At 40.0% G+C, this 12,009-nt stretch overlaps 1 protein-coding gene and 1 long non-coding RNA gene across 4 annotated transcripts in view; one reads left to right on the plus strand and one right to left on the minus strand.

Annotated features, from left to right (window-relative positions):
• Nucleotides 1–12,009, minus strand: part of LOC131103328 (uncharacterized) — a 44,473-nt gene that overhangs the window by 7,979 nt on the left and 24,485 nt on the right. The window lies entirely within an intron of this gene.
• LOC131103325 (zinc finger protein 664-like) lies at nt 164–8,113 on the plus strand. Of its 3 annotated transcripts, XM_058049486.1 has the most exons (4): nt 164–444; nt 563–727; nt 1,893–2,201; nt 2,459–8,113. In XM_058049486.1, exons 2-4 carry the CDS (start codon nt 625–627, stop codon nt 3,421–3,423), a joined length of 1,377 nt encoding a protein of 458 aa, XP_057905469.1. In that variant the 5' UTR covers nt 164–444; nt 563–624; the 3' UTR covers nt 3,424–8,113. The 3 variants fall into 3 exon arrangements, with proteins under 3 accessions (XP_057905469.1, XP_057905470.1, XP_057905468.1); XM_058049487.1 differs by lacking the exon at nt 563–727 and having other exon boundaries at nt 165–444; XM_058049485.1 differs by lacking the exon at nt 164–444 and having other exon boundaries at nt 585–939.

A 12,009-nucleotide genomic window follows, 5' to 3' on the forward strand; every position in this document is an offset into this window, starting at 1 on the left:
TATTGCATTGTTAAAAATGTAATAGGATTTAAATAACATTTAAATAGCAAAATGTCATCCTACAATGACATTAAATATGGTTTTATTTACAATTATTCTTGCCGTTGTCCTCCATTATGGAGTCGCGTGCGGGGCCCAAGTGACCAACCGGCCCCGTCACTATGACGTCATATAGGCATCCGCGGCAGGTGCCTGTCCGTTTTGACGTCACGGTCAAATAGAAAATATTAGCATCGTTAGCCAAGCAACAAGTTATTAGCGCTAACTCGACTAGATGACCTATAAAGGATGCCACGATTTTTAATGTACATTACAAGTTTTTCTCAAGAACCAACTCTGTAATGGCGGTTTTTACCGAGCCGCTAATCACCGTTAAAGAACTAAAGAGGCACATAATGGCCAAAGAGAGGCTACTGCTCATCTCAAACGCCCAGACGAACGAAGGTAATATGACGACTTTAACTGTAAAAGCCCCAAAATATAGTCTCTTTATTTACCATCCACTTTGTTTGCCCCAACAGTATTTGTTTTTAAATATCTAAAACTTTATATTGCCATTAAGCGTCCACAGATGATGACGTCATGAAATGGAATGAAGCGATAAACCTGTTGTAGTTCCCGCTCATGAACAGAGGGTGGCGCTATTTCACCCAACTGTCAACACGACCAGCAGAAGAAGACTATAGCGGAAGTGTGCTCCAAAAAAGAGGCGTTGACGTGAACAGCGGTAATGTGTGTACACATGACTATCATGTTATAAAGCAACAATGTCTTCGTATCAGTACATTAGACATTTTGTCAACGAGCGACTTGCCGCCGCCGCGGAAGAGATTGCGGGGGTCTTTATAAATACTATCGTCGAGTATGAGGAGGAGATCGGTCGCCAACGTCGGCTTTTGGATTCCATTCGCACACCCCGAATAAAGCTGCAGGGATTAGGTTAGTAAATCATGAAAATATGCTGTTTATTCAGGACGAAGTACCGTATTTTCCGCACTATACGGCGCACCGTGTTATAAGGCGCACCTTCAATGAATGATATATTTTAAAACTTTTTCCATACATAAGGCGCACCGCATTATAAGGCGCTACAGTACAGGCTGTAGTTACATTATGCAACCATTAGATGGTGCCGCGCTAAAGGGAATGTCAACAAAACAGTCAGATAGGTCAGTCAAACTTTATTAATAGAGAACAAACAAGCTTTCCACAACTCCATTCACTCCCAAAATGAATAAACAGCTGTTTTATTATTTTCTCTGAGGTAAAGCATTTTCGTGACACATCTTTAACCTTCTTTACTTGGCGCAGCTCATCCTCATGCTTCCTCCACTTCCGCACCATCGATTCATTAATGTTAAACTCTCTTGCTGCTGCTCTATTTCCGTGTTCTACTGCGTGACTGATCGCTTTAAATCGATCGATTTAAACTCTGCGTTGTAAGCGTGTCTCTTAATAGGAGCCATTTCAGGGTCTTTATACAAACGCACAAATGAAAGTGAATCGTCGTTTAATATTTCCCAGTATGCACAGCGCACTTCTTCTTCTACGGGAAAAATTGAGTCGGTGGCCGCTTACCGTAAGTTGCGAGACCTGTCGCGGCTCAATATTGATCCATATATAAGGCGCACCGGATTATAAGGCGCATAGTCAGCTTTTAAAAAAAAAATCTGATTTTAGGTGCGCCTTATAGTGCGGAAAATACGGTATATAATGTCCAGTATACCGAGAATACAAGTGTTGTTTCATTGTACGTGAGGATGCTGTGACGTCACAGCAGTGAATTGGAGCATTGGAGCTCATTTAGATGAAGCTTTTTGTCATTGTTGACATTATTATATTATCTATATCTATCATTGTGTCCTCTAACACATGTTTTTTTGGTCCGTTAGATTCCCAAGAGCAAGACGAGCAACAGGAAGTTCTTCCTGGGTCTTCCTGGTCCAATGTGGACCAAGAAGAACCCCAAATTAAAGAGGAACCCTGCACCAGTCGAGACGGAGAAGTGGAACTGAAGCAGGAGCGAGACACATTCCCACTAATTTGTCAGGCAAGTCGTGACCGAGACAATCCGACTCTGGACCCGAGCCTCGGTGAGAGTCGGAGTCGTGCAGAAGAATCGGAGTGTGACCACGAGCCTCGTTTACGCAGTTCGGATGTTGACGAGGCAAAACTAAACCTGGACAAAAGCAACAATCATGGTAAAATATATCCATATGATCATATCCCATGCCGCTTCATCTTCATTAGGGTATGCTGGAGCCTATCCCAGCCTGGACTGGAGCCACCAATCACAGGGCACATATAGACAACCATCCATGCCATTTATTCCTATGGACTAATTTTTTTTTTAAAACCCCACAACGTCACTTCCTGTCCACGCCCCAATCAGCTCAGCACTCATAAACACATAAAACATCAATAAAGAGTAATACAGTTTTGTTCTTTGTCCCTTAAGACCTCCAAGAGCAAGATATCTCCAAGCCGCAGGAGGTTCTCACTAGGTCCGACTGGTCCATTTTGGAGCCCCCACAGATTAAAGAAGAACACTCCACCAGTCTGGATGGAGAGCAGCAGGAAATGAAGCACAGGACGGAAAATTTGATGTGTTTTCCTGATGGTCTGGAGAGTTCCCACATCGAGGATGTGGTATTGGATAAAACCACAAACGCGGAGAGTAAATTAAAACACGGGCCTTCAAGTCCGTACGCACGTACGAGAATCCGCAAAGAGGAGAAACGGTGCGTTTGTAGCCTCTGCGGGAAAAGGTTTTACAATAAAACAACACTGAGGCTGCATATCATGAGCCACACCGGCGAGAAACCCTTCGCCTGCGACGTCTGCGGGAACAGATTCACCGTAATCGCCACGTTAAACCGTCACATGAAGATCCACACCGGCGAGAAACCGTACCCGTGCGGCCACTGCGAGAAGCGATTCGGCGACAAGACGGCGCTGAGAGTGCACATGCGGACCCACACGGGCGAGAAGCCGTACCCGTGCGACCTGTGCGCGAAAAGACTGAGCAGCGCCACGGCCCTCAAGGTCCACATGCGGACTCACACCGGGGAGAAACCGTTCCGCTGCAACACCTGCGGGGGCGCATTCCGAGCCCAGACGGCGCTGAAGAGCCACATGAGGATCCACACGGGCGATAAGCCGTACACCTGCGACTTCTGCGACAAGAGGCTGAGCAGCACGACGGCGTTGAAGGTTCACCTGAGGACTCACACGGGGGAGAAGCCGTACCCTTGCGGCATGTGTGAGAAGCGACTCAGCAGCACCACCGCCCTCAAGATACACATGAGGACTCACACGGGAGAGAAACCCTTCTCGTGCAACACGTGCGGGAGTCGATTCCGAGCCAAGGCCACGTTAAAGATCCACATGAGGACCCACGCCGGCGAGGCCGTGCCCCTCTGACCTCACCTCTATCCATTTGGAACAATTGGGAATGGTTGTTTGTCTATATGAGCCTTGTGATTGGCTGGCCACCAGTCCAGGGTGTACCCCGCCTCTCGCCCAAAGACAGCTGGGATAGGCTCCAGCACCCCTGTGACCCTCATGAGGATAAGCGCTAGAAAATGAATGAATGAATGATCCTTCTAAATGTTTTTTTTTAACATTAGAGCTCTCTAGACATGAAGTAGCACCCCTATAGTCACTTATACACTCCTATAATTCATTATTTATGACATTACACAACTCTTTTGCTGGAGACCCTCGGCCATCTCCGTGTGGAGTTTGCATGTTCTCCCCGTGCATGCGTGGGTTTTCTCCGAGTACTCCGGTTTCCTCCCCCATTCCATAAACATGCTAGGTTAATTAGCGACTCCAAATTGTCCATAGGTATGAATGTGAGTGTGAATGGTTGTTTGTCTATATGTGCCCTGTGATTGGCTGGCCACCAGTCCAGGGTGTACCCCGCCTCTCGCCCAAAGACAGCTGGGATAGGCTCCAGCACCCCTGTGACCCTCATGAATGAATGAATGAATGAACCTTCTAAATGTGTTTTTTTAAACATTATTAGAGCTCTCTAGACATGAGGTAGCACCCCTATAGTCACTTATACACTCCTATAATTCATTATTTATAACATTACACAACTCTTTTGCTGGAGACCCGAGTTCAATTCCACCCTCGGCCATCTCTGTGTGGAGTTTGCATGTTCTCCCCGTGCATGCGTGGGTTTTCTCCGAGTACTCCGGTTTCTTCCCACATTCCAAAAACATGCTAGGTTAATTAGCGACTCCAAATTGTCCATAGGTATGAATGTGAGTGTGAATGGTTGTTTGTCTATATGTGCCCTCTGATTGGCTGGCCACCAGTCAAGGGTGTATCCTGCCTCTCGCCTGAAGACAGCTGGGATAGGCTCCAGCACCCCCGTGAATAATGAATGAATGAATGAATGTATTCTAAACCTAAGAAGGATTTTAAACGGACTGGGAAGAAGGACAAAGAAGTCAAATACGTCCCACTTCCACACTGAATAGGAGGAAAACTTATTTTCACTCTATCAGGCCGGGCGTGCCATGGTTGATGGTAATGTTAATGGAACATTGCTAACACTAAGCGGCAGGAATACTACAAAAAATTTTTGTCAATATTTTTGGACCAATAATACGCCATTTGTCAACCCTCATTTGCATATGCATCAAATGTAATGAAACCTTGCACAACACAATTATTTTGCCACCTAAATTGCACCGCCATAACATTGTTATTAAGCCAAGCCCTGAAGACAGCTGGGATAGGCTCCAGCACCCACGTGACCCTCGTGAGGATAAGCGGTAGAAAATTAATGAATGAATGAATGTATTCTAAACCTAAGAAAGATTTTAAAGGGACTGGGAAGAAGGACAAAGAAGTCAAATACGTACCACTTCCACACTGAATAGGAGGAAAACTTATTTTCACTCTATCAGGCCGGGCGTGCCATGGTTGATGGTAATTTTAATGGAACATTGCTAACACTAAGCGGCAGGAATACTACCAAAATATTTTTTGACCAATAATACGCCATCGTCACCCATCATATGCATGTTAAATGTAATGAAACATTATAAATAAGCGGTAGAAAATAAAATAAGTCTCCGTTTGCCACTGAGCGGTGATGGCGGCCAGGTTAAATAAGAGACATACTTTCAAGGATTACATACTATCAAGGATAGTACTTCAGGAATAACTGCAATACACCCAAGAAATCAGGATATACTAAACATTGAAATCATACTATTCTACTTTATTCATATGTAAGCGTGTCAAGTGAACCAACAATGGCTGCCTAACCTCAGCATCAGCAATGGCGTGCGCGTCTCCCCATGCAGGACTAGCGGGGCCCGGTGTAATAGCAAACCGTAGAATGATGGGCCCCCGAACACCACTCCATAGCGTCATCCACACTGACACACAAACACACCACGGCCTAATTAGAGCTGAGGGGGCTTATGAGTGAAGAAGATGGGTGCAAAAAAAAAAAAAAAAAAAGTGCAGAGTAGCCAGATAGAAAAAGCAGAGGTGGAGCAGCAAGAGCGATTAGGGAACAAATGTGCTCGCTCTTGAAAGTTTTAAAGTGAAGTGCTGGCAGAATGGCGGCCTGTAAAATGGATGATGTCCAAAGCAATATTAGTACACTTCTCACCAATGTGTGCCTTAAGAGGTTTAAGGCTTGTCAGCTTAATCTTCTCCGTCCTGGTGTTGAACTTTGCACTCTTAAAACTCACAGGACGAATCTGAACCTTTTAAAAAATCCATTAGATAAAAAAAAACCGAGTGTAACTAAAATTAGCTAAATTAGCACAATTCATGAAAGCCGCGCCCATCTGTTATGGCGGTATAGTTTGACGTCACAGTTAGTTAGACAACACTTCCTCATTCTTGGAGGGTGCATTCAAAGACACTCGGAACATCACGACATCTTAATTATGCTTATTAATGACGTGTACATAAACAAAAAGAACAACACAGAACGTGGATGTTTCAATTAGCATTTAAGATGCTCGGAAATCACAGAAAATACACCTAAAAGATGTGAATTGTACTTAAATTACATGGTGTCTTTGAATGCAACCTCTTTGCTCATAATAACAGCATAAAAACAGCAGTGCAATCCCAACATCGAATAAAATAAACTCGTCTATAGTCCGTTCCCTCTGGGACAACACTTCCTCATTCTTGGAGGGTGCATTCAAAGACACTGGGAACATCACAACGTCTTAATTATGCTTGTTAATGACGTGTACATAAACAAAAAGAACAACAACACAGTACGTGGATGTTTCAATTAGCATTTAAGATGCTCGGAAATCACAGAAAATACACCTAAAAGATGTGAATTGTACTTAAATTACATGGTGTCTTTGAATGCAACCTATTTGCTCATAATAACAGCATAAAAACAGCAGTGCAATCACAACATCGAATAAAATAAACACGTCTATAGTCCGTTCCCTCTGGGACAACACTTCCTCATTCTTGGAGGGTGCATTCAAAGACACTCGGAACATCACAATGTCTTAATTATGATTATTAATGACGTGTACATAAACAAAAAGAACAACAACAGAGTACGTGGATGTTTCAATTAGCATTTAAGATGCTCGGAAATCACAGAAAATACACCTAAAAGATGTGAATTGTACTTAAATTACACAGTGTCTTTGAATGCAACCTCTTTGCTCATAATAACAGCATAAAAACAGCAGTGCAATCCCAACATCGAATAAGATAAATAAACACGTCTATAGTCCGTTCCCTCTGGGACAACACTTCCTCATTCTGGGAGGGTGCATTCAAGGACACTCGGAACATCACAATGACATCTTAAATATGGGTGTTTATGACGTGTAAATAAACAAAAAGAACAACAATACAGTACGTGGATGTGTCAATTAACATTTAGAAAATACAGAAAATACACCTAAAAGATGTGAATTGTACTTAAATTACATGGTGTCTTTGAATCCAACTTTATTGCTCATAATAACAGTTAAAGTGTGATTCAAATGCCGTGGTCCGATGAACTTGATTCACATCTCCAATTCATTTGGAGCCGTTAAATGTCCGCCATGTTTCCTCCGCGGGTTATATTTGAAACGGAACATAAAAAAAATCGCCATAAAACCACAAATTGGCAAGCTGCCATTACACCCACTCACCGCTAGAGGACGGTATTTAACAGCGTGTCAACATTGCAGATTGTTTTGCTTCAAATAAACAATTTGAAAGACTTATTTTCCCATCACAAGTGCATTATTCATCAGGGGAAAGCATGTTAAAAAAACACTCTTTCGTGAAATTAAATACCTTGAATGTGAAATTCCCATAAATGACAATATCCTCCTTAATATGTCTGATGTGAAAGGCACCCAACACACACACACACACACACACACACACAGTGAACAAACAGACACACTAAAATGTAGCTAAACATCCTCTTAGAGACGACAGGCTTAAAGCTTTTTTTCCACGCATGAGTCACTTCCTGTTTTGAGTTATGCAAATGACTCCTTCATCGCCACACTTGGCTCACTTTTGCCGACCATATGCTGGAAAGGTCAGAGAGGAGCGACTGTCCACAAGTTTTGGACGTTTCGGGGGATCACCAAAGTCATTGGGATTAATTCCCTTGGGAACACACACACACACACACAGGAAGTGTCACCATCGTAATCCTCATGCAGGTTTTGACTGTAAACATTTGGCCTGCTGTCACCACAGTCGTACGTTTACGTTGACTGCGTCACAGTAGCATCGCGCTCGACTGACATTGACGCTGACATTGCTTCGGTTAGTTTTGTCAGTTAAGAAGCTGACTTGTTTAGTTTTTTTTTTTATTGAAACAGTATATTAGCACTCCATATTAGCAGTGGCTAACTTATTATTACACTTGTATGACAGTGGAGAATGTTATTTAGCTATTAGATGTTCTGGGCCTTTCTCCCTTGATGGGAGTCACAGCGGTTCATGTATGATTACACTTGAGTTCCGAGTGGAATGAACAACATTTGAAATATTTATTTGTTATTATTTATTATTAATAAGTTTTATTTTGGCTATTTTTATACTGAACACATTCAAGTTTAGTTATTTGATTTTTTTTAATAACGTGATATGGCTGTTTTTTTAATTCTTACAATTATTTATATATTTTTATATCTTATTTCTTGCTTATTTTTACACTTGCATGTCAACTAAGAACACTATTTGTAATTTAGTGATTTATTTATTTATTGTTGTTGCCAATGGTTAACTTATTTTATGCACCTGTATAAAGAATTGAAAAAAATATATAGTTATTTATTTGAATATTTGACATTTTTATATCCCATTGCTGCTTATTTTTTAGTTGGATTTTTTTGGTTTTTATATTTTGATATGAGCATTGGTTGACTTTTTTTTTTTGCAGTTGTACGACAATTTTTTAATAAATTTTTAAATAAAAAAATATATTTTTATTTCAATATATATTTGTATTTTTTCTATCTTGGCTTTATATAATTGATATATGATAATGAATACCTTAAAAATGTATAATATATAATATATACCTTGGAAAAAATATATAAAAATATAAAAAATTATATAATAGTTATTTATGAAAATCTATTAGAAAATTCATAATGTAGTTATTTATTATATATATTTTTTGGTTTGTTATATTTCACAATATGACCATTGGTTGACTTATTTTTTTTTCACTTGTATGACAATTAAGAACTTAAAAAAAACATTTATATTATATGAATTTATTTTTTAATTTATTATTTTTTATAAATAATTATTTTAAAATATAATAAAAATAATAAAATAATTTTGAAAAATAATTTATAAATAATTATTTTTACACTTGTAAGACAATAAAGAATGCTATTCATAATTTAATCTATTTAATGTTTTTGGTTTGTTTCTATAGAGGAAGCCAACGATAAGATTTTGTTTTGACAAGGACTAAAAATGTTTGAGAATCAAAATTCAAATACAAAATCAAAATTATAATACCGTCCCATATTCCCCTTATTAAGTTAAATATAAAAAAGTAGAGGCTAGTGTGTATGAGAGTGTTTTAGAGGGGCGGCCAGAGGAGCCCTCCTAGACGAATTAGCATCACATCAATCTTTCATGCCTCCTGTTTTTCCCGTCGCATCCATCTAACTCGCCCTGGTTCCACCATCTGACGCCAGTACGTTTGCCGTGCACGTCCCCCCCCCCCCCCCCCGTAACCCCCCCTAGTCGCCATCACTGACACATACAAGAACCCACTCCCTTCCATATTCTATTTTATCCTCCCGTTGTGGTCTCGTTGCTTCGTTTCATGTCCAACTTACTCGGCGTGGGACTTGAGGAGCAAACGCGAGTAAGTGGAATAACATCATTGCTGTGGATGGAGGATCAAACGGCGGTCGTGGAAGATGAAGGTCAAGTGGCATGGATGAAGTTTCCACGTGTGGGTCTGGGGTGGGGTGGGGGGGCGGGTACTGAACATCTACAGGAGGATTGGATTAAAAAAAACAAATGTGGATAAATATTGATACAATAATCCATTCATTTAGATTACAGCACCGAAACCTAAGACTCTTGACTTAGTGCACAAGTCTGAGTGCACTTAAGGGGGGGGGGACTGAACATCTACAGGAGGATGGGATTAAAAAAAAACAAATGTTGATAAATATTGATACAATAATCCATTCATTTGGATTACAGGGCCGAAACCCAAGACTCTTGACTTAGTGCACAAGTCTGAGTGCACTTAAGGGGGGGGGGGGGGGGGGGGGGGGGGACTGAACATCTACAGGAGGATTGGATTAAAAAAAACAAATGTTGATAAATATTGATACAATAATCCATTCATTTGGATTACAGGGCCAAAACCTAAGACTCTTGACTTAGTGCACAAGTCTGAGTGCACTTAATGAGTGCACTGAGTTGGATCATGGCGCATGTCGCCAACAATATAATGTTACAGAAACATTTAATGCAAGTGTGGTATCATTATTTTTGCTACATTCTGACAATAAAATACACACCAGTACACCAGTACCAGTATTGAGTTCTCCTCCTATTTTGTGTGGAAGTGGTAACTTTTTAGCTTCTTATTTTGTCTTTCCCCATCCTCGGCCATCTCTGTGTAGAGTTTGTACGTTCTCCCCGTGCATGCGTGGGTTTTCTCCGGGTACGCCAGTTTCCTCCCACATTCCAAAAACATGCTAGGTTAATTAGCGACTCCAAAATTGTCCATAGGTATGAATGTGAGTGTGAATGGTTGTTTGTCTATATGTGCCCTGTGATTGGCTGGCAACCAGTCCAGGGTGTACCCCGCCTCTCGCCCGAAGAAGACAGCTGGGATAGGCTCCAGCACCCCCCGCAACCCTCGTGAGGATAAGCGGTAGAAAATGAATTAATGAGTTCTCCTCCTATTTTGTGTGGAAGTGGTAACTTTTTAGCTTCTTATTTTGTCTTTCCCCACCCTCGGCCATCTCTGTGTAGAGTTTGCATGTTCTCCCCGTGCATGCGTGGGTTTTCTCCGGGTACTCCGGTTTCCTCCCACATTCCAAAAACATGCTAGGTTAATTAGCGACTCCAAATTGTCCATAGGTATGAATGTGAGTGTGAATGGTTGTTTGTCTATATGTGCCCTGTGATTGGCTGGCCACCAGTCCAGGGTGTACACCGCCTCTTGCCCTAAGACAGCTGGGATAGGCTCCAGCATACCCATGACCCTCGTTAGGAAAAAGCAGTAGAAAATGAATGAATTAGAATTTTGTTTTTCAGGTGCTAAAAAAAAGGTGGTTAGAATTAAAAATAGATTAACTATTGATATTCCTTAATGAATATTTCACAGGGTATGGAAGTTAAACATGGGAATAAACATCCCAATAGGAATTCCACTTTACATGGATTTGACCATATACGTCCTCATATACGCATTACCAACAGACACCCAAATATTCTATATGTTTCTAGAATGTGTACAGTACAGAGAGTTCAGTGCTGGGAGTCGGCACATTGGAGTTTGATGTTTCCTTTCTTTGCCGTCATGAATATTTGATTGTGCGTACCATCCCCAGAAGGTTCCATCCAAATGAAAGCTAAAATAACAGCATCAACAGCAACTACGAGAACACGCCGCTTCCAACAGAGGTGGTGTGCTCAGCATCGGCCTTGTGTAGACGTCAGATGTTATACGTCTTAAAAAGGCCAATAAGACATTCATATAGTAGATCATACATTAATAGAGACCTCCAGACATGGAATAACACCCCTATAGTCAACCTATTACCTAATTTAGTACACATAATAAAAGTAAACAAGCCATCAAAGACATAAATAAGTGTGTGTGCTGATATAAATGGGTTCCTAAAACGGACAGGAAGTGACATCACAGGTTTAGAGTTGAGTTGAGTTTCAGCCCGGCAGTCGCCCGTGTTTTTTTATTATGGATTTTTGTAAATAATTGGAATCTGCAATAAATTCAGGCAAGCAAGTCTGGTGCTTGTGTGTCCCACTAAATATTACAGTAACATTAACGACACCTAGTGACCAGTGTAGGATACTACATATAGCATCAGTGTCTTTGAATGCGTCTTCTGAATGCCTTTTACAGTGTGCCCTCATTTATTGTGCAATAAATTAAATTAATTTTTCTATAATATTATTATATTATAATATTTTAAAAATATTAAAATACAAAAAATATTAAAATATTAAAATATTAAAATATTAAAATATTAAAATATTAAAATATTAAAATATTAAAATGTCACAATACTAAAATGTCACAATACTAAAATATAAAAATATAAAAATATAAAAATATAAAAATATAAAAATATAAAAATATAAAAATATAAAAATATAAAAATATAAAAATATAAAAAATAAAATGTCAAAATGTCACAATACTAAAATATCAAAATATCAAAATGTCAAAAATATTAAAATATTAAAATATTAAAATATTAAAATATCAAAATATCAAAATATCAAAATATCAAAATGTCAAAATGT

The sequence above is a fragment of the Doryrhamphus excisus genome, chromosome 15, assembly GCF_030265055.1.
Source record: "Doryrhamphus excisus isolate RoL2022-K1 chromosome 15, RoL_Dexc_1.0, whole genome shotgun sequence".
NCBI lineage: Eukaryota > Metazoa > Chordata > Actinopteri > Syngnathiformes > Syngnathidae > Doryrhamphus > Doryrhamphus excisus.